The following is a 27508-nucleotide window of genomic DNA, read 5'->3' as shown; positions in this document are numbered from 1 at the left end:
AGTTAAGCTATTTTCCTAAAATAAGTAATATAAGTTTATTTAATCCATTAGAAATATTTAAATATTATTTAGATATAAAATATTTTGGATATTTTTAAAGAAATCTAATCGATTATACATACATTTATTTTAAATGTCTTGCTTTAAAAAAATATGTACCGATATGATTAATATTTCATATATTTGCTTAAAATAATTAAATATTTCTAATAGTCAATACTTAAAATAATTAAATATTTTGTAATCAAAGTTCTTATTTTATGTTTAATCAGAGCTATTTTCAAGTGATATGATAGATATTAAAAGAATGAAAGTAAAAATATTTTTCAGTGAATATACTTTTGATTAAATAATTTGGAAAATATATTTATAAAATATTGTAATTAAAAAATATCATGTATATTTTCTTAAGAAGATGAGTTTGAAATGAAAAATCTGTGAAAAGCTTCACATATATTTAGGATGGATAATACTCGGGATAAAGAGAAAAGAGTTTTGACATTGTCTCAAGAAAAATACGTTGAAAAAGTTTTGAGTCCGTTTGGAATGTTTCTAGGCAAAGGAAATGACAACTACAGTGGCTTCACATCTCAGGTTGGAAAACTTAACTAAGACCGAAAAGTTAGAAGAAACAAAGTTTATGGAAAATGTTCCATATGCAACGATAGGCTCAAGACCTGACTTAGCTTTTGCAGTGGTAATGATGAGCATGTTTGTGTCAAGTCCATGAAGAGAACATTCGGCTGCAGTTAAGTTGGATTCTCATATATTTTAAATGTGCATTATCAAGCAGTTTAACTTTCACTAGAGGATCATATTATAGTGTTGAGGGTTTTAGTGGTTCTAATTATGTGACAGATTTAGACATAAGAAAGTATGTTGCATTATTTGTGTTCAAGGTTTGAAGCAATACGAGTTGGAGAACCTTCAGTCTGTGGTTGCTTTATCCATGACTGAAAACTGAATATATGGCTCTCTCAGTGGCTACCAGAGAAGTCATACAGTTAAAAGGTATATATGTTGAATTGGAGTTTTGAGAAGACAGTGTGGGGATACTCTATGAGTCCCAAATGTGCATTGACACTTGCAAAGAATACAATGCCTCATGAACGAACTAAACATGTTGCTATTAAATATCATTTTGTGAAAGACACTGTTGCAGATGGAGTGGTTACTCTATTCAAGATTCATACTAGACATTGTTGTCGAAGTCCTTCTCCAGCGGAGCTCTGGGGTGTGAGCCAGCCACCCTGCTTGGAGCCACTTTGGTGAATTCTCAATTGTACTTCACCTTGGTTATATTCTTGTTTCTTCTGGTTTGTTCCGATACATCAAGAAGCTTTATGGACAGGGTTCTTAAATTTTTGTTTTCTTGATCTTATTGTCTTATTAACTTCAAGCTTTCTCTTGATAGAAGCTTGGACTTCATCCCTTAGTCAGGTTTTTTTTTTCAACTTTTGCAGTCTCTTAGAAGCAAAATGGCTGTATAAGGAGATTGTGGATAAGGTGTTAAAAAAAAGGGGATTCTGGATACAATTAACTTTGTAATTCAGTAATGACATTTACAATGTACCAAAAAAAAAGGAATAAGTTTTATATATGAACCTAGCTTCTTCCTTTAACATCTCTTTATAATTTCTATATTAAGCAAAAGAAAAACATTTTGTCATCTTCTGTTCTTATAATGGAGTATCTATTTAATCAGTGTTTGATCTATCTTTCCCTAAATAGCTTATGATTCTGGCAAAAGGTACCACAAGCTCTTGTAACCCCGTTTGTCGCTTCAAACTTCCAAACATCATTCCACTTTTATACTGCGAGGCGTTTTGGGCTTTGTTGATGTGTCAAAACAAGAGCCGTGTGTCCACGCACAAAACACTCACGGATAGTAACAATGGGCCTAGCCCACTTTTATACAGCGAGGCGTTTTGGGCTTTGTTGATGTGTCAAAACAAGAGCCGTTGGTCCATGCACAAAACACTCACGGATAGTAACAATGGGCCTAGCCCACCTCAGCTAATGCACCAAAAAGAGAAAGACGTGTCGTTTGTCGTTCATACTTGCCGTTTCCAGCAAGAGAAACAGCGACCTCAGTGTTTAGTGACTGGACTGTCAAGATCAGCTCAAGCCGTTCGGATTAATCTGACACAAAAAAAATGTAAAACAAAAAGATAATAAAAACACTATATTATTCGTCTGGGGCAAAATTAAAAAAAAAACTAAAATAAATAAAATTGAATATAATACATTAAATATTAGAAATACATCATTTAGTTAAAAAATAACTAAAAACCAAAAATTCATACCCGCGCTGGCGCGCGGATCAGGGTCTAGTTATTGTTTATTTTGTTAAAGAAACCAGTGTTTTTTAACCGTTGAGGATGGCCTTAGGAAGAATACATTACACAATGTCACCAGATATTAGCACCTGTGTGGTCTCGAGTCTAGGATGATTAAAGTATGATCCTAACTCTTCCTAGTTAACAAAAATACCTCTTTAATATTAAATGATAAGTCACTTTTATATGTATCACATTCACTTTTTTTTTTGACAGCAAACATTCACAGACTCATGCAGACTCTGTAAACCAAAGTGGCAACTCTGCATCTATGTGTATGACGAAAGACGGCTGAATCCGAGAACTGCGTGCCAAACGATCCGCCTTTGTGTTTTCCGTCCTTGAACGATATCTGAGTTGTTGAAGCTTCTTCTCAAAAGCATAATATCTTCTAGGTAGCCTTCAAATGCTGGCCATTCTTCTGGTTCCGAAACCATCTTCACCACTGTAGAACAATCCGTTGCAAATGTCACCCAAAATTATCTTAAATTCTTCATGTATTCCATTGCCCAAATTAATGCCTCTAACTCCGCATGAAAATACTTAATATTTTTAGTTATTCCGCATAAAATACTCCGCATTCCATTCCATTCACTTTAATAATAAAAATACTTAATTATGTATGTATTTTTATAAATAAAAGTTTTTAACTAATGGACATCAATTAATAATATTTTTATGTTTTTAAATAACAATCCTTCTTTTATATTTTTAGAAATAACAAACCTGAAAAAGCATCTTTAAATCTTTACTATTTGAGATATTTGTTTTTATAAATAACAGTTAAGTTATTTTCCTAAAATAAGTAATATAAGTTTATTTAATCCATTAGAATTATTTAAATATTATTTAGATATAAAATATTTTGGATATTTTTAAAGAAATCTAATCGAGTATACATAGATTTATTTTAAATGTCTTGCTTTAAAAATATATACCGATATGATTAATAACATTTCATATATTTGTTTAAAATAATTAAATATTTTTAATAGTCAATAATTAAAAATATTTAAATATTTTTTAATCAAAGTTTTTATTTTATGTTTAACCAGAGCTATTTTCAAGTGATATGATAGATATTAAAAGAATGAAAGTAAAAATATTTTTTAGTGAATATACTTTTGATTAAATAATTTGGAAAATATATTTATAAAATAATGTAATTAAAAAATATCATGTATATTTTCTTAAGAAGATGAGTTTGAAATGAAAGATCTGTGAAAAGCTTCACATATATTTAGGATGGATAATACTCGGGATAAAAAGAAAAGAGTTTTGACATTGTCTCAAGAAAAATACGTTGAAAAGGTTTTGAGTCCGTTTGGAATGTCTCTAGGCAAAGGAAATGACAACTACAGTGGCTTCACAGCTCAGGTTGGAGAACTTAACTAAGACCGAAAAGTTAGAAGAAATAAAATTAATGGAAAATGTTCCATATGCAAGTGTTATGGGCTTGATGTACGCAACGACAGGCTCAAGACCTGACTTAGCTTTTGCAGTGGTAATGATGAGCCTGTTTGTGTCAAGTCCATGAAGAGAACATTGGGCTGCAGTTAAGTTGGATTCTCATATATTTTAAATGTGCATTATCAAGCAGTTTAACTTTCACTAAAGGATCATATTATTGTGTTGAGGGTTTTAGTGGTTCTGATTATGTGACAGATTTAGACATAAGAAAGTATGTTGCATTATTTGTTCAAGGTTGAAGCAATACAATGAGTTGGAGAACCTTCAGTCTGTGGTTGCTTTATCCATGACTGAAAACTGAATATATGGCTCTCTCAGTGGCTACCAGAGAAGTCATACAGTTAAAAGCTTTCTCTTAATAGAAGCTTGGACTTCATCCCTTAGTTTTTTAGAGGTTGTTTTCTTGAACTTTTGCGGCCTCTGAGATGCAAAATGGATGTATAAGGAGATTGTGGATAAGGTGTTAAAAAAAGGGATTCTGGATACAATTAACTTTGTAACTAAACGGTCATTCAGTGATGACATTTACGGTTTACCAAAAAATAAATAAATAAGTTTTATAAATGAACCTAGCTTATTCCTTTAACATCTCTTTATAATTTCTATATTAAGCAAAAGAAAAACATTTTGTCATCTTCTGTTCTTATAATGGAGTATCTATTTAATCAGTGTTTGATCTATCTTTCCCTAAATAGCTTATGATTATGGCAAAAGGTACCACAAGCTTTTGTAACCCCGTTTGTCGCTTCAAACTTCCAAACATCATTCCACTTTTATACTGCGAGACGTTTTGGGCTTTGTTGATGTGTCAAAACAAGAGCCGTGTGTCCACGCACAAAACACTCACGGATAGTAACAATGGGCCTAGCCCACCTCAGCTAATGCACGAGAAAGAGAAAGACGTGTCGTTTTTCGTTCATACTTGCCGTTTCCAGCAAGAGAAACAGCGACCTCAGTGTTTAGTGACTGGACTGTCAAGATCAGCTCAAGCCGTTCGGATTAGTCTGACATAAAAAAAAATTGTAAAACAAAAAAAAGATAATAAAAAAACACTATTATTCGTCTGGGGCAAAATTAAAATAAATAAAATTCGATCCCAAAACCAAAATCCCGAGAAAGTTTCCTGATATTCCGTTTTGCTCCGAGAAAAAGCGATAGAGCCTAACCTTCACTCAGCAATGGAGTCTCGTCGGAACCCTCGCGCCGTTGTCGATCCGAAGGTCCGGCAAGTCGGTTTCTTCACATCTTCCCAACCCGATTCGACTCACCAACCCGACCCGATCGCCTCCGAATCTCATCCCGTCGCCTCCAGCATTTCTCCCTCCGGCAACTCCCTCTCCCCCGTCATGATTCCCCCGCCTCGCCACAACTCCTCCGATACTTTCCCCCTTCGCGCCGCCGCCGCCGCCGCATCAGCCGTCTCTCCTTCCTCCTTCTCCTACTCCACCCGCCGCGATTTCCCCGACGGCTCGATGACGGCGTCTCCTGGACGCGTTTCCAGGGCGAGTTTCTCGAAGCCGTCTTCCTCGCTTCCCGGCGTCGGGATGGATTCTATGGCGGCGGCTAAATCCAGCAGCGTTCCAGCTAGCGGATTGACCACTGTCTCCGTCGTGAATATGCCTCCTGGGCTCTCTGGTACTGTCACTTGCTTTTAAGTTCTTGATTTGGTTCTTCTTGATTCACAATGTTTCGTTTATCAAATTGCAGAGAAGGAGAGTGACCAGAAGAAGAACTCTAAGCCTTTGAAAGAGAAAACCACCAAAGCTGAGAGACGCGCTCTTCAGGAAGCTCAAAGAGCTGCCAAAGCTGCTGCAAAAGGTGTGCCTTTTTTTTAATCTTTAACATCGTTTCTTGATGAAATTGCATGTACAACTATGATGAACTGAACTTGCTTATATCAGCTGAAGGTGGGAAGGCGCCACTAGTGAGCTCAGGCTCTGTGGCTTCCACAAATGTTAAAGCTGCTAAACCAGCAAAGCCCTCTTCTCAGAAGAACGACGTCGCTGTTGCTGCTCCTGGACCATCTGAGAAGAAGGGAGGCCAAACTGAGAAAGATAGAAAGAAAGATGCTCCCCATCCCCGCATGCAATACGATGACGAGAGCAGAGTCGTCAAGGCGAAAAGACGTGCTGTTGTCAAACAGACCGAAGCTAAGAACAGGGTTGAGCTGTTTAGGCATTTGCCTCAGTACGAGCATGGCACTCAACTTCCTGATCTCGAGACCAAGTTCTTCCAGCTTGACCCTATGCATCCTGCTGTCTACAAGGTATAAATGTTCTCTCTTCATATGGTTGTGTCCCTTTTGCTACTGAATGAGAATTAGTTGTTGTGGTTATCATCAGGTTGGTCTTCAATATCTCTCCGGGGATATATCTGGTGGCAATGCCAGATGTATTGCGATGCTTCAAGCATTCCAAGAGGTCGTCAAAGATTATTCGACACCCTCTGAGAAGACTCTTAACAGAGACATGACGGCGAAGATAAGTAGCTACGTCTCTTTCCTCATAGAGTGTCGTCCGCTTTCGGTTAGTATGGGAAACGCTATCCGATTCGTGAAGAACAGGATCGCGAAGCTGCCTATAACACTCTCTGAATCTGAAGCAAAAGCTGCTCTTCAGTCAGATATCGAACGGTTCATCAACGAGAAGATCATAATGGCAGATACGGTGATAGTCAAACACGCTGTCACTAAGATAAGAGACGGTGATGTGCTTCTGACCTATGGATCTCCAACTGCTGTTGAGATGGTGTTGTTACACGCGCATGAACTCAAGAAGAAGTTCCGTGTCTTGGTGGTGGATTCTCGTCCGAAGCTCGAAGGACAGCTACTGCTTCGTAGGTTGATCAAACGTGGCATCAACTGTACATACACTCATATAAACGCCGTTTCGTACATCATGCACGAAGTCACCAAAGTGTTTTTGGGGGCTTCGTCAGTTTTGTCAAACGGAACGGTTTACTCAAGGGTCGGGACTGCTTGTGTTGCAATGGTTGCAAGTGCGTTCCGTGTTCCTGTGCTTGTGTGTTGCGAAGCTTACAAGTTTCATGAGAGGGTGCAACTGGATTCCATATGCTCCAATGAGCTCGGTATGCAAAATCTCTTTTATCTTTTTATACTGCCTATTTTGAATTGGTTTTCTTTTTTTCCTTCAGGTGATCCAAATGCTATTTCGAAAGTTCATGGAAGAGAAGACATAAACTACTTAGATGGTCTGACCAATAACGCAAACTTGCAGTTTCTGAACTTAATGTAAGCGACGTTAACCCCAAAACAAATGATACTTATGTTCTGGCATTACTGTTCTTAATCTGCTACTAAATCATGGTTCTAATGGCAGGTATGATGCTACTCCGTCAGATTACATATCCATGATAATCACAGACTATGGCATGGTAAGATGGATCGCTCACTCTCATCGGGTCCACAAATCTCATCTCTGAACATAATTTATGCATCACACTTTTTCCATCTCAAACATTGGCCAACATCTTTTTTTTCAGGTACCTCCCACGAGTGTGCCTGTCATTGTGAGAGAGTATCAGAAAGAACACTCGCTTGTCTAAGCGCTGCTTTATAAAGTTTTGCCCCTCATCAAAGGTGAAAGCTCTTCTTCTCTTCCTCTAGCTCAGGCTCTTCTCGTCACAAACCCGCATAGAGCTTTCCCGCACCGGCTTCTTTATCGTTGAGTAGTGGACTCATTTTTGTTGGCCTTTGACATGTTTTTCTTGTTAGAAACTTTTGACTCTGTGAAGAGTGCGATTCATCAACCGCCTCTCCGGGAAAGATTTTATCCATATCAGTGATGCTTTTTTGTTTGTTTGTTCGTGTGATGTATTGAGTGAAAGCTTATCTTATTCTGCCCTTCTCATGAAGGTTGACCAATGTTTGTCTGGTTCTCATATTGTCACTCACTCTTACAACCATTTCATATAAACTCATTTCATCACAAATGCTTATGATTGTAAGAAAGTTGCACTAATTGGTTCTTAATAAGGTCTCTGATTAAAATATATGTAACAAGATTTTATGGCAGAAGTTTCAAAAAGGTCCAAATGTTGAAAGAAGAATTACGATTGTAAGAAAAGTATTGGTTCTCTATTGAGTAAGGACTTGGTCTTTGGCGTTGAGTGGAGTAACCACACCGAGCACCACGAAACCGCCAAGAACAAGAATCAGAACACCCATCGTGTTAACTAACATGGCCTCTGTTGAATACCGAGTTATCACCTGGTTCACTTGCAGGAACGTCAGCTTCTCCAGTATCCCTGTGGTTACAGTCACCAAAGCCAACGCATAGATGGCAACCCCTAAGAACACGTGCCAAGGCATTAAGCTGGCTCGGCTGTTTCTTGAACCACCCGGGTACCAGTAAGTCACAAACCCTGAAGCCCACTGTTTGCAATAATAGTGATAGGTTTGATGAGTTCTCTTGGATAGTTTGTTTTAAGAGAAGTGTGTGTAATGTACCTGGAAAGCGAAGAGAAAGAGACAAGCTAAGCCAAGCCATGAATGCAGACTGTAGAAATTTTCGATCCCTTTGTCGATATGGAACTTAAGAGCAGCCCATACTCCGACTAAACTTAGTATAAAAGCTGCAAATTGCAGTGTAAGATGAACCAGTTTCTTGAAGTTCTTTGTACCTTGAACTGACTTGTATGCTAACATAGCTGCATTATTAACACAAAATGTTAAGAAACCGTTAACATGTTCTCAGTCTCTTCGACACATGAAGTATAGTGGTAACAGACTACAAATCCTAAACTTCTTGACATTGTTGCGTAACGTCCATGTACCCATATGTGAGAAAAGACAAGATTGTCTATGAATGTAGTAATCGAACATGTAAAACGATACTATTAATCCTAAACCTCTCTTGACATTAATGGTTCCATACATGCACAATGAATGAAACACAAAAAAAAGGTTCAAGTCTTGTTCACTGAACCTATGAAGCTAAAGACATCAACCTTCTATAAACACAAACCAAACATCAAAATGAAAGAAACATATACCAGTGATGTCAACGTGATTACAAGGAACAAAAATATCCAAAGCAGAAGGAAACAATGTGAAGGAGATTGTTTTACCTTCACCATTGAAGAGTACGAGCCCAATCACCATCAACACTGGATGAACCTGCACACATATGAATCTCATCATATTACATTACCATTCACCACCAAGAACGCTATTTTTCTAGAATCCAACAAAAAGGGTCAACTACAAAACCAACAATGTGTGATAATGATTAGGACTTGAAGGAAAAACTAAAAGAGAGAGAGAGAGATTTACATTGAAGATGAGATCTTTGTTATCGGAGGAAAGAGCTAATCCTCCTCTGTAGTGAACAGTCCACGTCAGAACCAAAACCGCAATGGTGAAACCCAGAACTCTCACCACCAAGAAGATCGGAAACCCACCGAGCATCGGAACCACCATATTACGACCAAATTAAAATCGAAACCACCGTCTCTGTTTTTAGATCGGCGATGTTGGGGTCAACCCAAGTGATTTCGTCAGAAAACGATACGTAACATAAGGTCCTTTAGATACTTTGCTTTTATTTTTAATTGTCTAATAGGTCCTTTAGATACTTTGCTTTTTATTGTCTTTGATTGATTTTTCTGAATTCAATTGACACTCAATTAATTGATTCTTTACCAAGAAAATGTTCCGGTCTATCACAAGTTTGGACATTTTCTTTAAATCTTACTATATTCTGTGCGGATATATTTTAAAGTGGTTGTTCAAATTTTTTCATATATGATTGATTCTATTATTTTTATCACTTACCAATATTTAATAATTTTTAATATAAATTTTCTAATTGTTTAAAATTACCATTTGTTTTATTTTTTTATAAATATATACAACAATAATGTGAATTATCATTTATTTGCTTATTCAGATATCATTTACTTATTATAATAATTCATTTTTATGTCGAATATACATTTTAATTCTTAATATTTTAAATATTGATAGTGTATTAATTAATGTGTTTGCTTAAATATAGAAATTGTTATTGATTAAAAGATTAATGTTATTCTATTGTAACTTTTTAGGAAAAATTAGGATCAATTTCTATTTGTACTTCAGTTTTAATAGATTAGATAATATAAAGAAGAGTTTCACTCTCTTCTTCTCTTGCCATGTCATCAAATAGAGGGAGGAGAGAGTCACACGTGTCATATTTAACTAAGGGACTGGTATTGAATACAAAATTTCAATGAAATTAGAATCAAGGCAATTAATTAAAGTTTGAGTATACTTCGATGGAATTAGATGATTCCACTAAAATGCACGTAGATTCATTTGGTAGTTAAGAAGTGGAATTAAATAGAATGGTTTGAAATACATGTTGACTCAACCGTAATCTGCGGAGAAGATTTTTGAAAGGAACATAAACTTGGTTCCCATCGTTTAAAACTCAACGGCTTTTGATTTTCATTTGCTAGATTTTGTTGCTTGATCTCAGCAACCTCCTTGATTCTTTCCTCAACTATATCAAAATAAACAAAACCATTATGTTTTAGATAATGGTTCACATCATGCAGAGCTGGCCAATTAATAACCAAAGAGCTTGAAGAGTATTGGAACCATCCTGCTGCAGATACAGTTAGCAAACATCAAACATGTTTAATATTGCCGATGATCAAATATGTTCAAAACTTCCTGAAAGAAAGTTAGCTTTCTCCTTGGCTTGTTGTGAGTTTTTTCTATGTTTCTGGATTGGATCTCACGCAACCTATCGTTTTCCAGGTGGGCTGGAGTTAGTGAGACAAGAGGAGACTCCCTCAAAGACCAAATCGTTGGTCTCATCCATGCCTGCCAGACTGCCAGTACATGAGGCTTCCTCTCATGCTCTTTAACTTAATTGTCATCGTCGTTAAGCTTTTCTCCTGTTAAACAAGAAAGTTTTGAGATGACTTACTTGTCACCGGCTCTTCACTTGAGATGATATTAACTTTCAAACGTGGGATGGCAAAACAATTTGAGATGAGTGGCCTTGATAAATTTGACCTATTACTTAGGAATCGAAGTTCATCAACGAGAGGATGGCATTGTTATGGTACAAGACAGATATGCAAAGAAAATCCTTTAAGAAACCGAGATGAGTACATGTAACCTTAGACATGTACCATTGGAGATGAATGCAAAGATGTCCAAGGCAACTAATGAGAAGAGGATCGACGAAACGAGGTACTCTCGGAGCATCGGCTTTCTCCGTTACTTGTTACATACACGTCTGGACTTGTCTTTCTCCGTTGGACTACTCTGTAGCTATATGCAAGAGCCCAAAGAATCGCATGGCGCTGCATTAAAACAAGTCTTAAGATACTTGCGAGGTACATGTTCTCTTGAGTTATACTTTGCGTGTGGTAAAGGTCTAAAGCTTGAATGTTATAGTGATGCTTCTTACAATGTGGATGATGATGATGGAAAGAGTACAACAGGTCATGTATTTTATCTTGGTGATAGTCCTATATCTTGGACCAGAAAAAGGAAGGCAAAAAGATCCAACCTTTGCCGAGGACAGGTTCGGGTTTGTAATGATGATGTGAGCAGAATCAGTGACCTGTCTAACGAATTGCTGATTAAGATATTGTCCTTTCTTCCGACAAAAGTTGCTGTCTCTACAAGCATCTTGTCCAAGCAATGGCAGTTCCTTTGGATGTGGTTGCCTAAACTTGAGTATAGTAGTTTGCGTTACTGTTCTGCAATTGGAGAATTTATTGACAAGTATCTGCCGTTACATAGATCTCCAGTTATCGAACGCCTCAAGTTAAGCGTTGAACCCATTCAACCTGAAGATATCAAACGTTGGGTTGATATTGCAGTTTCTCGCTGTGTACGTGACTTGATATTTATCATAGTACAAAGGATCAAAATATATTTCCCAGCAGCTTTTACACCTGCAATTCGTTTGTGGTCTTGAAACTCAGTTGCATGATTCTCATGGATGTTCCCTCTATGGCTTGTCTTCCCTCTCTGAAAACTTTGGGTCTGAAAGCTCTTATATTCGAAGATGATGAGTCCCTTCAAGGGCTTCTTGATATATGTCCTGTTCTTGAAGACCTATCGGTGCTATTACGTGGTGAATGCAGTATGGGAGAGATCAGTGTTATCGTCCCAACTTTACAGAGGTTATCACTCTCTGTTAGCTGTTCTTGTTATTTAGATGGGTATGTGATAGATACTCCTTCTTTGAAGTATTTGAAACTCGAGGACTGGAACAATTCGGCACACGACGTTGAGATTAGGGACATGCCTGAGCTGAGGGAAGCGTATGTGGATGTTGTGTTCTTTGTTCTCAAGAGTGTTATTGGATCCATTACATCTCTCAAGCATCTTACAATATGTTCAGAGGTAATTAGTTTTCACTGCAAGTCTTCAATCTCATCTGTAGAATTCTTTACTAATGATTTTGATGTCGTTTATGGATCCAGATCCCAAAAAGAGGTTGGGAGGATGATGTGTATGGTGGTGGCTTTGTTTTCAACCAGCTTGAACATCTGGAGCTATGTGTGTGCAAAGATAATTCATCGGATCTTCTTGGCCAATTACTCAAAGATTCTCCAAACTTACGAGTACTAGACATCTATCACAAGGGAGTAAGTTTCTTCCAGTTAACCTTTTTTTTAATTTTTTTTATTAGTGTCCAGTATAGTCTCTCTATCTAAGTGTTTGGCTTGGTCTCAGATTCATGGGTTTGTTGAGGATACTGATATGGTTTGCTGGAATCAACCTAGCCTAGTTCCTCAATGTCTGTTGTCGAGTCTACAAATTTTCAACTGGTCAGGATACTTTGGGAGACAACAAGAAAGAGATATTGCGGTTCACATCTTGAAAAACGCTTGCGTCTTAAACAAGGTAACAATCTTTGCTGATATAGTACAATATTCTGTTCCACACCTTAAGATGATCAAGGAGTTGGCGTTTTCCTCCCGAGCTTCAAGCACATGCGAACTTGTATTTGTTGAGTGTCCTTATGAAATGTTCGATTGAGAAGTACGAACAAGAAATGTATTTAAATGGATATCTTTGACTCTGCTTTGTGGTTTGCTTGTATGGTTGTTTGGCTTACATCTATTGGGAAAATTCTAGCTTTTACAAAGATCTGATGTAAGTATTTGTATGTATATATATATCTCTCACTTGCAGTCAATAGAATCAATGACTATTCCAAAATCTACAATTGGTGATTCCATTCTTTTCAAGTTTAATGCAATCACTAATATGTCAAAATACTTTATAATACCCAAATTCTAGTGCATTCATGAGGAACATGTAACGAAAAATCCCCCTAATTTACGAGAATATTTTACACATCTTCCACCAAATTTGTTTAGCCACAACATTGATGAATGAACCTTCTGAAATTTATTCATTTTCCTCAAACAACCAGCATAATCAGTAAATCATGTAGTAGCTGACATAAATACTAAAATTTAACTTATGTTTATCAAATACAATACGAGCTGAAAATACCAAAATAATATTCCAATGGAGCCATCATGTGTTCCCTTGTTATTTATCCCTCTTACTCTCGATCGATTAGTCGCTTGGATGATCAAGTCCTCGAGGAACCTTGCCAGAATAGTTTGTGGTCTCTGTAGAATCAGTCCCCAAGTTCCTGCAAACCACATACACTCTTTAAGTCCCAAATATTATGTCTATAATATTGATTCTCTACTCTACCATAACTTATTACCACTTTGCTTACCCTTGATCCACGATAACCATTGAACGAAGCTCACAGTTCTTGAAGCTGAGAAATGTTACAGAGTTTCATTAGTAAACAGTTTATGAATTTCTTGAGGTTTTGTGCGTTAAGATCTCTTACTGTATAGACAACTCTTTCTTTATGTCTTCAACACAATCCTTCCCGAAAGAGCTCAAGAGACCGTGCAAGAAGCCACTGTGAGATACAATTGCAATCTCCTTTTCTTTCCTCGTCCATAGCCTTCACAAAGAGAATGGCATATATATATATATATATATATATATATATATATATATATATATATATATATTCAAATCAACAGGAAAATAATTAGTAACTAAAAAAAACAAGAATGTATTCAGTATCCATGGAGCTCACCACTTAATAAACTCTACACCTCTAGCTGCAACTTCCTCTGGGGTCTCTCTTGGACTAGGCTTCCACAAAACATCCTTGTCGCTTTCAATCTATAAGCATAAGCATAAGAATCATTCCAACAATATTTAGGCGACAAAAAAATCATTAAGTAGAGATGTTGACCAATAACCAATATGATGTTCTTACAATTGAAAAATCGATTGCAGGAAACATAGCCTTGTACTCTGTAACGCTTCTTCGCCTGTCACAGGGATGATCACCCTGCGTTCATAAAAAAAAGCCTTCAAATATTTGATTAATCTTAGCTTACTACTAACTCCTAAACTAGTTGTGTACCATAGTTTCTCTGCATAGCTCAACGGCAAGGAAAGGTGGGCTATTTAAGCCTGAAATGGCTGGACGGTCGCTGCTCCCTGCGTTGGCCACCATTAGCGGTGTTGCATCTGTTCCATTAGAATCTTCTCCACCTCCAAAAGCACCAACAGCAGTTTGTATAGTTCTGCATTTAATGATTTTAAAATACAATTGTTTCAAAGGCTAGATTCGTGAAAACTTACAAGAAAGAAATCACATTTTAAAAGAACCAACAAGAAAACATTTGTTTTATTTTCATATAGTATGTTAGCATAATGTAAATGGAATGGATATTCTCCTTCAGTTCATTTGCTTTTGGTGGTTAAAATTAACAATTAGCAATTAAAATATTAAAAAGGTGGTTGTGGTTGAACATGTGAGGCATAATAAACGTTTTACTTTTACCTAAGCAAGGGAGAGACAATGACAAGTTCAACTTTGTTTAAGAGTTGAGTTTCTAGAACATGGTTCCGTAGATGATCCACCTGCCATAGATATATAGATCAGCAACGTCGCTAGAGCATTAAATCCAGACCAGAACAGAGATATACCTGTTGCCAACCAAGAGGGGTGACCTGAGCATCAAAATAGTCCTCAGACGAGTAAGCACTATGGTCTTTTTCACCAGCAACATTATGAACCCCCTGAGCATGTCTCACCTATATATAAACAAAAATGCATCAGAAACTTGGCGAGAGAACATGAACCACACAAATCTTATGTGGATAAGTTTATACTAACCAGGTGAATGGTTTTGCAACGATGAAGTGGGTAAAGACCTATGCCTTTGTCCATGGTTAAAGAGTAGCTTTCAGATCAGATCTGATTTGCCTATAGAAACTGATGTTACCTTGGAAAATGAGATATATAAATTGAGAGGAGGAGAGATCCTAAACCGCCGGATCTTCCACTTTCTATAGTTTTTAGTTTATTTCCTTGTCCGCATATCCATACGCTAAGTACACTTAATCTTTCACGCAACATGTATGATTACGCACTTGTAACTATTATCATTATCCGCATATTCCATTTCTTTGGTTAAAAGAAAACTACAGTTATAAAGCTAGATAACTACTAATCATTACAACAGTAAAAACAAATTGTGTCATTATGCCTAACATTTTTATAAAAGTTAATCATGAGAGGTTTTGAATCTAAAAGTGTACTGGGTGGATACCCGCGATTTCGCGGATTTGAATGTTTTGTAACAATATATTTATTGTAACTTTTCAAATTTAAATATGTTTTTATCATTATGTAGTTTTTTGTTAAATATTTTTCTTAAAATAATTTTTTAAAAAAAGATAAATATGACTATTTTAAATACTTTTTGATATTTTGTATTGATAATTGTACTGAAATTAGTTATATATAATATTCAGGATTCAGTTTTTAATAAAATTACTTAAGTTTTGAACGTATATAATACTGAAACTTTTGAAATATTTTATATAGTTTAGAAATACTTGATTCTTAAAATTTATTTTATGAAGTATTATATATATTATAAAAATCACATATTTAATTACCATAAATTATTGTGTGAAATATATTAAAGTCGTTTGGATAATTATAAAACTAGTTCTAGAACTGATGTTCTTACTCATAAATAAAAAGATATTGAAAATCATTAAAAAATCAACTCTCCCCTCTTCATTCGGAGATGGAGGCATTAATATGGGCAATGGAATGTATGAAAAATTTAAGACAATTTCAGGTTACGTTTGCAACGGATTGTTCTCAATTGGTGAAGATGGTTTCGGAACCAGAAGAATGGCCAGCATTTGAAAGCTACCTGGAAGACATTAAGCTTCTCAGAAGAAGTTTTCTCAACTCAGAAATCATTCATGTTCCTAGGACGGCGAACCTTAAGGCAGATAGCTTAGCACGCAGTGCTCGGAAACAATCGTCTTTCGTCTTACATATGGATGCAAAGTTACCACCTTGGTTTACAGAGTCAATATGAGTCTGTGAATGTTTGCTGTCAAAAAAAAAAAAAAATCAACTCTTAAGTGACTTCTTAATTAATATATAGTAGCATAGTAGGATGAGATTTAAAAAAAAAAATTTTATAAATTAATTTATAAGCTCTTATAGATGACTTACAAACTTTTATGATAATTTAAAATATACAATAAGCCAATATAAATAAATTGATAAATGGTTTTATATATGTTTAGTAAATCATTTAATATGAACTTTAGAAGATGTTAATAGCTATTATAATAATTTATAAAAAATATAATGCTTTTAAATAAGAATACAAAATCATTATATTGATTTATATAAGTTGTTTATCGTTTATTATTTTATGTATTTTATAAATATAAAAAATTGATATATAATAAATATTATCGGCCAATCAATTTATAACAATATTTAGGATTTCATATATGATCGACACATAAAAAATGTCTCTTAAGTCACTTCTCAGTTAATATATAGTAGGATAGTAGGATGAGATTTTAATTTAAAATTTTTAAAGTAATTTATAAGCTCTCATAGATGACATACAAACTTTTATAATAATTTAAAATATACAATAAGCGAAGATAAATAATTTGATAAATGTTTTTATAAATTATTTATAAAGCATATAATATGAACTTTAGAAGATGTTAATAGTTATTATGATAATTTATACAAAATATAATGCTTTAAATAAGAATATAAAATCATTATATTGATTTATATAAACTGTTTGTCATTTATTTTTGTATGTATTTTATAAATATAAAAATTATCAATTTTTTTTTATAATTTAAACAATTATTTACCATAAATCATTATTTGTAATATTATATAAATTATTTGGCAAGTGATATTAATTGGTTATAGACTTACCATTCTTTTAAGATCTAAAAAAAATAAAAAAAATAAAAATCTCGACCAATCAAATGATAACAATTTTGTAAGAGTTCCTATGATCGACAAAGTCACTAAAGTGACTTATCAATTAATATATAGTAGGATGTTATAAATTAATTTTAGCTCTTATAGATGACTTACAAACTCTTATGATAATTTAAAATATACAATAAGCCAATATAAATAATTTTATAAATGGTTTTATATATGTTTTATAAAGCATATAATATGAACTTTAAAAGATGTTAATAGTTATTATGATAATTTATGTAAATTATAATGCTTTTAATAAGAATACAAAATCATTATATTGATTTATATAAACGGTTTGTCGTTTATTAATTTATGTAGTTTATAAATATAAAAAAAATGATCTATATTAAATAATATTGACCAATCCATTTATAACAATTTTTTAGAATTTCATATATGATCGACACATAAGCAAAAGTCTCTTAAGTCAATTCTCAATTAATATATAGTAGGATAGTAGGATGAGATTTTAAAATAAATTTCATAGATTAATTTATAAGCTCTCATAGATGACATACAAACTCTTATAATAATTTAAAATATACAATAAGCGAAGATAAATAATTTGATAAATGTCTTTATAGATTATTTATAAAACATGTAATATGAAGTTTAGAAGATTTAATAGTTATTATGATAAAATATACAAAATATAATGCTTTTAAATAAGAATATAAAATTATTATATCGATTTATATAAATTGTTTGTCGTCTTTTATTTTATGTATTTTATAAATATAAAAAATAAATTTATTTTTCTTTCTATAATTTAAACAATTAGTTACCATAAATCATTATTTGCAATATTATGTAAATTATTTGGCAAGTGATATTAAATGATTATAGACTTACCATTCTTTTTAGATCTAAATAAAATAAAAAAAATTAAAAATCATCGACCAATCAAATTCTAACAATTTTGTAAGAGTTCACCTATGATCAACACGTAAGAAAAGTCATTAAAGTGATTTCTCAATTAATATATAATAGGATGGTTACACAAGTTTCCGACTTATCCATCTTTCATTATCAATTAACAAAATTAATCTCCAAATTTTTTCTTTCAAGCTCAAATTCTACTTTGTGAGAGCTTCTCATAGAATCTCTTACTAATAAAACAAATTAAGAAAAATATAAGAAAAAGAGAGGTGAGAAATGGTATCTCAAAGAAGAAACTCTACCCAATTTTTAAGAAACACAAATGAGACATGTCTTTTTTTTATAATGATTCAAATTATCAAAAATAAATAAAATGTAATTAATAGATTAAAATAATATGGTTAAGAGAGTTATATAGTATCTCATGGATGTTGATCCTCTTATGAACCAATTCTCTATTAATAAAAGATATATCCTCTTTAACAGATGTTAATTCTATTGACCTCTCTTGAATACATCTTTAGTAATAAGTTGGGGCATTCGAGTAACAGTTCGGATCTGGATCGATTCTTTTAGGTATCGGTTTTTTGATCTTTAAAAATAGGTATCATTCGAATATTACAAAAATTCGGATCAACATTAGAGTCAAATATATGTCTAGGTGGGGTTCGAGTTTGATGTATAGAAATCAGACATTAACAGGATAACCGTTACATCTGATGCTGGTTCAGGTATTTTTATCAAGTAACTAAACTACCCAACTGGGTTCGGTATTTTATATCCAATTTGGTTTGGTAAATTGTATCCAAACTATCCAATTTTATCTATAAATACACAAAATAATGAGTATTTTTTTTTAATTTTAGGTACTAAGATTGCTGGGGATAATTAATCTAAAAAGTTATTCCTCCTGCTTATGAGCAGGATGCTTCTTTTACCTAGACGATTTTCAGCTTTAAGGGCTAGTTTTCCTTATATACCCGGGTAAAATAGATAATTTATAATAAAAGGGGATCTTTCTATATTTCAAGATATTGGATGATCTAATCTAACTCTGGACTAAACACAATAACCTAAAAAAGGGGTCCATACCCTATAACAAGAGATCGAGTATTCAAAGTTTCGATTATAGAGTTAGACGGCTAGAACAAGAGTTTCATAACCAACATGTTGTAGTCTCAGCTCTCATGATCAATAACACTTATATTTGATCCTGGAATCCGCAAGATTAAAATTTAGGGTCTTACTAATTTAAGTCTTTGTTGATCAGCCAATTTTATATTTGTATTTTTTTATTATCACATATGATAATTACCATGTTTTCAATGTTCGATTAGGCAACATATGCACAACAATATAGAATAAATTATATAATTTTTATGATAATGGTGCAGGTCTTATGGAATCATTACTTAGTTTACCATATATACCTAGGAACAATTTTGTGTATTTTTTTCTCCCAAAAGCTACCAAATTTATAAGGGGAAAATCGCATTTTAAACCCTGAAGGTGACACATTCTAGCAGTTTAAACACTCAACCTTTTTCACTAGCATTTTAATACCTCAAACTAGAAAAATTGGCGAAACAAACCCTGAAGTCGTATCTCCGTGTTTTTCGCGTTACCTTACTTGACGGCACTGTTCACGACGTTTACTGTTTAAAACGCTGTGCCGTTTTGTTGATTAAAAAAACGGGAACCGTAAAAGATTTTAATAAGTCTTCTTATGATACAAATCGAATTGGGGATCTAGGGTTTCATAAATTTACGAAACCAGAAGAAGTGAAAGACGATTCTCTGCCTTGATTCAGTCTCAACTCCAAAACAGTAAGTCGTTTCTGTAATCTTGTAAAGTATCTAAATTCTAGAACTTTTGATATCATAAACTCTTAAGATGGCTCAAAGTGTGTTTGTGAAGCTAATGTTAGCGGTATTAGTTAGAGATTCATGTCTGTACTTGGTGTTATATATCTTGTAGATGGCTGAAAGTTCAAGTTCCTCTACCATTGACAAAAAGAAGGCAAAAGTTGTGGTTTGTAACTGTAACATTGAAGCAAAGGTGCTTCAAGCTTGGACTGTTGACAACCCTGGAAGGAGGTTTTATACCTGCGAAGGGCGTAGAGTTTCTAATGGATACCAAACCTGCAACTTCTTTCGATGGTATGATGTTGAGAAGCCACACGGGTGGCAATATACTGCATTGTTGGGTGCTAGAAATGTTATGCGCCAACAGAGAGAAGAGATTAGTAACCTGCAAAACCAAGTAAGAGAACTTATCCTTGAGAATGTAAGAAATGGCGGAGCAGTTAGGCTTGAGAATGAAAGCAGTGGCCAAACTCCACCTGATTCAGACCTCAACTGTGAAGCATGTGAAGCGCTTAGAGGAGAAATATTGGTTCTAAACGAGAGGAGCATGGTGTATCGTAATGTTCTTATCACGCTGGCAATTGGATTTACTGTGGTCATTTGTGTGTTCATGGGTATCTTGAAGTGGTAGAAGACTATTGTTAAGACTGGTTAAGCTTCTTTCATCTTGTTAAGACTTTATGTAAGCTTGCTAAGACAGTTTAGGTTATGTATTTGATGTTGTTAAGACCTTTTCAGTTTATGTATTGTCTATGTAAGCTTCTTTCATGTTTTCTTATTAATATTTAAGACTATTTAGCTTTGTCTCATGATCTAATACCCATATATGACACTGAAAATAATAGAAAAATAAAAGACACAGTTCAAAGGTGCTAAAGAAACTCCAAATCAGATTTTGAAACAACAAAAGACAAGCTTCATAACGTTTTGAAGAAATAAAGACAAACTACATCAAGTCATTGAACCAACAAAAACAAAACAAAGACATGAGATCACTCTTGTGGAGGCTGTGGATTAAGATCAGACCTATCCTATACTCGATCTCCAAACACTTCAAAAGGACGATTTGTGAATGGACTCCATAAAGTCCCAACACCATGAGGAATGTTGGCTGTCTTCCTTACCTTCAAAGGTCCTCGTGAAGGTTTCTTAGCATGAGGCTTGGGGTCAGATGAGGATCCAGTGGCTTCCACAGGCTGAGAGGATGATCCAGTGACGTGAACAGGCTGAGATGATGATCCAGTGGCGTGAACAGGCTGAGAGGATGATCCAGTGGCGTGAACTGGCTGAGAAGAAGACCCAGTATTTTGAGTTTTTTTTCTTATTGTAGATGGAGGCTTAGGAGCGCCCTGTGTAAAGAAATGAGTTAGATACAATTAAGAAAGAAACATTGTATATTTATAATTAAAAAATTACCTCTTCTAGATTTTTACGAGGTCGACCACGCTTATTTTTTGGTCCCTCATAAACCACAGTTTGGTTTTTGCATCCAGTTTTAATGTGTCCAGACTGATGACAGTTGCTACACGTGGGTATGCGTCCATGCCTTGACGATTTTCCAGCAGTTTCAAGCGCTTCAAATGGCTCTTTCTTCCTCTCCCGTGTCCTTGGTCTCCCTCTTGGTTTCCTTATCTCTGGTATCCCAATAGGTGGCTTGCCTGTCATCTTCCACAAGTTTTCGCCATTGACAGGTTTGATGTTGTCGGAGTAAGTTCTTTTCATCACATGTGTGTAGTAATATTCTGCAGTATACTTCACAGGATCCTCCTGGTTGTCATCAAGCACACACACAGCATGTTTACAAGGAATACCTGTGAGATCCCATCGCCTGCAAGCACACTGATGTGTAGCCAAGTCCACCCATTCACCTCGTACAAGCTGAAACCGCTGCGTATAGTTGAACAATGTTTTTTTGCACATCTCGCTTTCTCCAACAAAGCCATTGTAATAGGTGTTACAATGGTTCCCCACCTATCTGCCATAAAGAAGCGCCTTGATATCCTTTTCATTGCTTGTCTGCGTATGTCCTCCAACATGTTGATCACTGGTTTTGCCCTCGCCATCTTTATGGTTCGGTTGAAACTTTCTGATAAATTATTGTGCACATCAGGACAATGAGACTCCACATTGAAGAATGCTCTACACCAGCGCTCTGGGTCTGTTTTGAGTAATTCATTGTGTGCCACGACATCGTAAGCCTCTACCAAACACATCTTCTCTTTGTACTCTCCCTCGGTGTAGCTGTATGCGACTCCCCAAAACAATGACTTAAACTCTGACCTTGAGAAACCAAGCTTCTTCCAATTAGCATAAATGTGCCTAGCACACATGCGATGTTCTGCCTCAGGAAGTTCTAACTCGATAGCGTGAACAAGTCCTTTTTGTTTATCCGAGATTACAGTAAGATCCTTCCCAAATTCCAAGCCGAGATCATGCTTCAGCTTTCTCACAAACCATCCCCTAAGTATCTTTGTTTTCTCCTCTCACAACTGCCCAAGCAATAGGGTACATCCTGTTATCGGCATCTCTCCCAACTGCTGCAAGCAAATCTCCGTTTAAATCCCACTTCAAAAAGCATCCATCAAGTCCGATAACAGGTCTACAACAACTCTTCCAAGCAGTCCGCAATTCTTTAAAGCAAATGTAGAAGCAGTCAAACATCTGAACACCATTAACCTCTCTTGTGCATAAATCAGTGCTTATACCCTGGTTTGATCTACGCAACTCTTCTTCATAATCCCATAGTTTCCCAAACTGTGTTGTTTGAGCTTCAAGAATCGTCCCCAATGCAATGTGTCTTCCTCTGTAGCATTTAGATATAGGTACAACAATGTCATACCTTACCTTTATAGCATCTTTGATCGCTGAAGCTTGTAGGTTGACATTTCTGCGTAATTCTTCTCTAAAAAGGCCAGCAATCACACCTTGCTTCAACATTGAGATCCTGCTTGATTTACCATGGTTGTGCTTCATGTGACACACTTTCACCATCCACTTGTTAATCGGCTTCTCCACTGAACAATAAACTCGGAAAGGACATTTCGCTTTGCAACAAATCACACCAATCCTGAATGACTCCGACCTTGCCATCTTCACATCGTATTGAGTATTCATGGAATACTTCAAGAGCTGGTCTTTAAACTCTAACCCACTGTTAAACTTTTGAAATAACCAAATGTAAGGTGGTTTTTCATAGTCACCATGGTATTTATCACTCCCTTTGACCTTCCCTTTTCCTTTACGCTCTCGATTCCATTCTTCCCTTTTTCCTTCTGACTCTACTGGTGTGTCTGGATATTCAACATCTACTGGCGCCCTCTCATCTTCACTGTCATCGTCTTTGTCTTCCAACTCTATATCATTTCCATATGCTTCTTTATCTGGTACAGCTTTTTCTCCTTCCTCAAAGACAGTCTGAAACCTTACATCGCTAGTACCATCTGTTAGATAAGCGACAACTTCATTACCACCATCTTCATTGTCTTCCTTTTCAGCCGGATTCACAGTCGAGTTATCTTCTTTTTCAGCCGGATTCTCATCTTCTGATCCTTCTGGCTCATCATCTTCTTTAGGTCTATCGACCTCATCATTCTCACTGTGTTCTTCGTCTTCAATGTGTTCTCCATCTGGAAGCTGAATCACACCGGGTATGTGTTCTGAGCAATCGTGTTCAACAAACACTTCTACAACATCTATCCCTAGCTTGCTCACAGATCGTAGCATCAACATCTCCTCATCGTACCTATCATATACATACCACAGTTGCTTCATCTCCTCTTTTTCTGATTTAAACCAAATCAAGCCAACTGGTGCTATAATTAGCGCTTCTTCTTTGCAAAAATCGACAAACCTATCCCACACTATCTCATCGATCTTCCATTCCACATTTTTGCTCCCTAATTCACCTAAGTACTCATAATCTTCCTTTCCAATCTTCTTCACTGAACCACCAAAATGAATCTTCAATTCGATTTCCTGCGATTCACTGTTATAAAAATTAAGTCTTTAAAACTTTCTAAGAGACAAGAACGAGATAGAGAAAGTGAAGAATCAATACAAACTTACGCCATTTTTGGGTTCTTCTCGACGAGAATCGTCTTTCTCGTTTTAGTTATAACCCTAATCCCCAAATCGATTTGGAGATAAAATTAATGTTGTGTTTTTTAAACGTGTCGTTTTTAATCAACAAAACAACATGCAATTAGCCCAGGTCAATGTCTTTAATTAAGCCGTTAAGTAGGGTTACGCGAAAAACGCGGGATACGACTTCGGGGTTTGTTTCGACAATTTTTCTAGTTTGAGGTATTAAAATGCTAGTGAAAAAGGTTGAGTGTTTAAACTGCTAGAATGTGTCACCTTCAGGATTTAAAATGCGATTTTCCCAATTTATAAGTATGTAAACTTTAAAATCATGCAAACAATATACAAAATAAATATGTTTAAGGGAAAGAAGAGAGTGGCAAAAAACAGTATTAACTACTAAGGTAGTAAAAAAAAAACTACTAAGGTACAAATTTGGACTGGTCACGAGTGTCACGACTTCCCCAGCTACTATGTGACTGTGACCGATCAAAGAAGTCAGAACTATAATCTTGACTCCCAAACGCCATTCTCTGAAACATCCTTATCTGAGCAGATTGTTGTCTCGAGTCGTACACTTGGCTCTGTCCTGGTCTCATTCCGTTTGTAATATCCGAAGCTTCTTCAAGCGTGTCCAGTGCTCTCACCACTTGGCTCATCTTTGGTCTTCTTGCAGCTGAGTGGCGCACGCATGCAGCCGCAGCTTCTACCATTCGAAACATCTCCGCAGCGACGAAGTTGACCCCTAACCTCGGATCAACTAGCTCGCCGAACTCTTCATTTTCGATTGCTTGACTCAACAAGGGCTTTGCCTGAAAAGAGTTTAAAATCAAAGGAGGTCAAAGAACACTCGACGACTTTCAAGAAACCAATTTTAACGCAAACTACTCGCACTTACCCATTCAACAAGGCTTTCGTCCCCAAGTGGCTGAGACGTATCTACAGGTTTCCGACCAGTTATAAGCTCCAAGAGTATTACACCATACGAATAAACATCTGCTTTTTCAGACAGCTTTCCACTAGTTGCATACTCAGGAGCCATGTACCTAACCAAAAGATGACAGTTAATAATCGATTCCTCCTTCTGTAAGGCACACAATTACAGCAAAGAGCTTATACCCAAAGGTTCCCATCACACGGGTCGAGACGTGTGTGTTCAAATCCAGTTCCTGCGCAATTTTAGCTAGCCCGAAATCCGCAACCTATGGAAACAACTTTCTTAAAGAGTTCAGTGTTGTTGAATCAATAACCATTACAATGACTAGGAGTAAAGTTAATATGATGTTACCAAGGCTTCAAAGCTGTTGTCTAAGAGTATGTTTGAAGATTTAATGTCACGGTGAATAATCCGGGGATGACCTGCACAAACATAACATAAGAAGGAAGCTACATTGTCGTAAACGAAACCAACAAAGCAGCAGTTAACTTACAGTCTTCATGTAAGTAGGCAATTCCACGAGCTGCACCAGCAGCAACCTTAACCCGAGTTTCCCACGTCATAACCGGTCTTCCCGGAGCTGCAAAGACACAATGGTTTGAAGCTTACGTAGTCATAAAAAGGGATAACTTAATGGTTTTAAAGAATGTAAACGTACCATGGAGATGGAAATGGAGAGTGTTGTTTGGAACATAATCATACACAAGCAGCCTATGCTGCTCCGAGATGCAATAACCAACAAGCGTAACCAAATGTCGGTGATGAACACGGGAGATGATTTCAACCTCAGCTTTGAACTCTCTTTCTCCTTGGCTTCCACCGATCTTCAACTGTTTAACCGCAATTTCTCTGCCGTCGGAAAGAACGCCTTTGTAAACACAGCCAAAGCCTCCTTCGCCGAGGAGATTCTTTTGGGAGAAGCCGTTGGTGACTTGAGCTAACTCATCGTAGGAAAACCATGATCTCTGGTTGCTGACCATCCCTGAATCAGAGGAGGCGTACATGTAGTCGTTACCAGAGTGGCTTCTCATCTTATTATTAGGAGCAGAAGAATTGGTGTTGAAGAGAACTGCGTCGGAGCCTTGAGGGGAGGAGTAACCGGAAGGAGGCATAGTGTAACCAACAAAGGCTCCAGGGTCCTTTCGCTTGCGTTTACGAGTGAGCCACAGAGCCAAGACAAAGAGGCTGAGGAGAAGCAATCCAACGATCACTCCAATAGCTGCGATACCTCCAGCGCCAACACCACTGGGAGAGGGAGAGGAGGAGGAAGTGTTGTTTCCGTTTGCATTGGGGGAAGCTGGTGGAGTTGGTTTCTCTCTTGGAACAAGAGGTAATGGAGTTGGAGGAGGAGCTAAAGCAGCCGGATCTGTGGGATGTGAAGCCGGAGGAGGAGTAGAGGTGGATCCCGGAGGAGGAGGCGGGGATGGTTTGTCTGACGGCGGAGGTGGTGGAGGAGAACGTGTATCTGAAGGCGGAGAAGGAGATGGTTTAGGGGGAGAAGGTGTGTTTGATGGCGGCGGAGGAGGGGAGGTTGTTGTTGTTGTTGGTGCAGGAGGTGAAGGAGAAGATTCGGGAGGCGGAGGGGGAGAGGAATCTTGAGGAGGAGCTGGTGGTGGTGTTGAGGGAGGAGGGGAAGCAACCACCACAGGAGGTGGAGGAGGAGAAGAAGCTGCGGCGGGAGGAGGGGAGGAGACGACTGGTGGTGGAGGAGAAGAAGACGGTGGAGGGGAGGAGATAACAGGTGGTGGTGGTGATGATGATGGTACAGGCGGAGAAGGAGGTGGAGTGACGGGAGGTGGAACTAAGGGAGTAGTGGGAGGGGAGGATGAGGGAGGAGGTGATGATGTGGTTGAAGAGTTTGAGGAGGGTGGAGGAGTTAGAATCGGCAAAGGAGGAACCAAACTCATTCTCACACGCTCCCAATACGAATCGGAAAACAATTAACTTTCTTTCTTACCCAATCATTTTTGATCTACTTCAAGTCAACCTGCTAAAAATAAATCTATAAAATCCCAATCTACAATGATCTGCCCTAGAATTTCACAACCAAGCTTTGAACCAAATTTTGATCCCAGATGAATGGTAATTCAGAGCAGTGGAACCCTTGATTTGCCCTAGATATTCGAACAAAAAATGAGCCCAAAGGCATCCATCCAGACGAAGCTAAAAGCAAAATTCAGAGCAAACAGTGGAGGACGAATCGAGAAGAAGAAAGGAAAGGAAAGGTAGTGAAGAATGTGGGCAAGACAGAAAGGAATGTGGTGAAAGCGAAGGAGCGTGATTCTTGGCTGGACAAACGTGGAGGCAACTCTGTCTCCGCTCCGTTTATTTTGACAGAGTGGTCAGAGAGAGAGGGCCTGACATGTGCGTAATAGGTGTTTTTTTTTTCTTTAAGGGCTTTTCTTTCATCTCATCATAGCATTTTTTGTTCGTCTTTTTCCTCATTGACTTTAGATATTTTTCCTCCAAATCTCATTTAACCAAATTATTCCCACATCATAGCCACTAAATATGACGCGTATTACATTCTCTTATTTTAAATTTTTATTTCCTAGAAAAAGTTTACAGTATTTAAA

At 36.4% G+C, this 27508-nt stretch overlaps 5 protein-coding genes and 1 pseudogene across 6 annotated transcripts; 3 read left to right on the top strand and 3 right to left on the bottom strand.

The window, feature by feature from the left end:
* Nucleotides 1-4885: 4885 nt before the first annotated feature.
* On the top strand, nucleotides 4886-7760 carry LOC106445891 (probable translation initiation factor eIF-2B subunit delta). Of its 2 annotated transcripts, none has more exons than XM_048777409.1 (7): nucleotides 4886-5444; nucleotides 5517-5627; nucleotides 5717-6075; nucleotides 6152-6896; nucleotides 6963-7059; nucleotides 7148-7202; nucleotides 7311-7760. In XM_048777409.1, the coding sequence occupies exons 1-7, from the start codon at nucleotides 4988-4990 to the stop codon at nucleotides 7371-7373; spliced, it is 1887 nt and encodes a 628-aa protein (XP_048633366.1). In that variant the 5' UTR covers nucleotides 4886-4987; the 3' UTR covers nucleotides 7374-7760. The 2 variants fall into 2 exon arrangements, with proteins under 2 accessions (XP_048633366.1, XP_013742988.2); XM_013887534.3 differs by having other exon boundaries at nucleotides 4889-5444; nucleotides 5711-6075.
* A 29-nt stretch (nucleotides 7761-7789) lies between these two features.
* LOC106445892 (transmembrane ascorbate ferrireductase 2-like) lies at nucleotides 7790-9381 on the bottom strand. Its single transcript, XM_013887535.3, has 4 exons — nucleotides 9103-9381; nucleotides 8898-8946; nucleotides 8278-8477; nucleotides 7790-8202 (listed from the first exon to the last, which is right to left on the bottom strand). Exons 1-4 carry the CDS (start codon nucleotides 9247-9249, stop codon nucleotides 7906-7908), a joined length of 693 nt encoding a protein of 230 aa, XP_013742989.2. The 5' UTR covers nucleotides 9250-9381; the 3' UTR covers nucleotides 7790-7905.
* Nucleotides 9382-10957: 1576 nt separating this feature from the next.
* On the top strand, nucleotides 10958-13004 carry LOC106448207 (annotated as a pseudogene).
* A 167-nt stretch (nucleotides 13005-13171) lies between these two features.
* On the bottom strand, nucleotides 13172-15304 carry LOC106445893 (phosphoglycerate mutase-like protein). The gene is made up of 9 exons (XM_013887536.3): nucleotides 15011-15304; nucleotides 14821-14928; nucleotides 14675-14754; nucleotides 14252-14414; nucleotides 14102-14176; nucleotides 13916-14004; nucleotides 13658-13777; nucleotides 13538-13582; nucleotides 13172-13447 (listed from the first exon to the last, which is right to left on the bottom strand). Exons 1-9 carry the CDS (start codon nucleotides 15062-15064, stop codon nucleotides 13369-13371), a joined length of 813 nt encoding a protein of 270 aa, XP_013742990.2. The 5' UTR covers nucleotides 15065-15304; the 3' UTR covers nucleotides 13172-13368.
* Nucleotides 15305-19949: 4645 nt separating this feature from the next.
* On the top strand, nucleotides 19950-20599 carry LOC106357476. The gene has a single exon (XM_048777408.1). The coding sequence runs from the start codon at nucleotides 20028-20030 to the stop codon at nucleotides 20544-20546; it is 519 nt and encodes a 172-aa protein (XP_048633365.1). The 5' UTR covers nucleotides 19950-20027; the 3' UTR covers nucleotides 20547-20599.
* Nucleotides 20600-24277: 3678 nt separating this feature from the next.
* On the bottom strand, nucleotides 24278-27308 carry LOC106445894 (proline-rich receptor-like protein kinase PERK8). Its single transcript, XM_013887537.3, has 6 exons — nucleotides 25591-27308; nucleotides 25426-25512; nucleotides 25284-25354; nucleotides 25115-25197; nucleotides 24894-25041; nucleotides 24278-24807 (listed from the first exon to the last, which is right to left on the bottom strand). Exons 1-6 carry the CDS (start codon nucleotides 26837-26839, stop codon nucleotides 24418-24420), a joined length of 2028 nt encoding a protein of 675 aa, XP_013742991.2. The 5' UTR covers nucleotides 26840-27308; the 3' UTR covers nucleotides 24278-24417.
* Between the last annotated feature and the right edge of the window lie 200 nt (nucleotides 27309-27508).

This window comes from Brassica napus, chromosome A4 (genome assembly GCF_020379485.1).
Source record: "Brassica napus cultivar Da-Ae chromosome A4, Da-Ae, whole genome shotgun sequence".
In the NCBI taxonomy this organism is placed as follows: domain Eukaryota; kingdom Viridiplantae; phylum Streptophyta; class Magnoliopsida; order Brassicales; family Brassicaceae; genus Brassica; species Brassica napus.
Note: the sequence above shows the minus strand (reverse complement) of the source record. Positions and strands in the feature narration are given on the sequence as shown.

Excerpts from the sequence above, each read along its gene's own strand:
- LOC106445891 (XM_013887534.3), top strand. The coding sequence starts at position 4,988 with ATGGAGTCTCGTCGGAACCCTCGCGCCGTTGTCGATCCGAAGGTCCGG. Across the intron at positions 5,445-5,516 it reads TATGCCTCCTGGGCTCTCTG|AGAAGGAGAGTGACCAGAAG; the intron begins GTACTGTCACTT and ends ATCAAATTGCAG. Across the intron at positions 6,897-6,962 it reads CATATGCTCCAATGAGCTCG|GTGATCCAAATGCTATTTCG; the intron begins GTATGCAAAATC and ends TTTTTCCTTCAG.
- LOC106357476 (XM_048777408.1), top strand. The coding sequence starts at position 20,028 with ATGGCTGAAAGTTCAAGTTCCTCTACCATTGACAAAAAGAAGGCAAAA.
- LOC106445892 (XM_013887535.3), bottom strand. The coding sequence starts at position 9,249 with ATGGTGGTTCCGATGCTCGGTGGGTTTCCGATCTTCTTGGTGGTGAGA. Across the intron at positions 8,478-8,897 it reads CGTACTCTTCAATGGTGAAG|CTATGTTAGCATACAAGTCA; the intron begins GTAAAACAATCT and ends TTAATAATGCAG. Across the intron at positions 8,203-8,277 it reads TCTTTCTCTTCGCTTTCCAG|TGGGCTTCAGGGTTTGTGAC; the intron begins GTACATTACACA and ends TATTGCAAACAG.
- LOC106445894 (XM_013887537.3), bottom strand. The coding sequence starts at position 26,839 with ATGAGTTTGGTTCCTCCTTTGCCGATTCTAACTCCTCCACCCTCCTCA. Across the intron at positions 25,042-25,114 it reads CGTGTGATGGGAACCTTTGG|GTACATGGCTCCTGAGTATG; the intron begins GTATAAGCTCTT and ends TCTTTTGGTTAG. Across the intron at positions 24,808-24,893 it reads ACGAAAGCCTTGTTGAATGG|GCAAAGCCCTTGTTGAGTCA; the intron begins GTAAGTGCGAGT and ends AACTCTTTTCAG.
- LOC106445893 (XM_013887536.3), bottom strand. The coding sequence starts at position 15,064 with ATGGACAAAGGCATAGGTCTTTACCCACTTCATCGTTGCAAAACCATT. Across the intron at positions 14,755-14,820 it reads CCCCTCTTGGTTGGCAACAG|GTGGATCATCTACGGAACCA; the intron begins GTATATCTCTGT and ends TATCTATGGCAG. Across the intron at positions 13,778-13,915 it reads GGTGTAGAGTTTATTAAGTG|GCTATGGACGAGGAAAGAAA; the intron begins GTGAGCTCCATG and ends CTCTTTGTGAAG.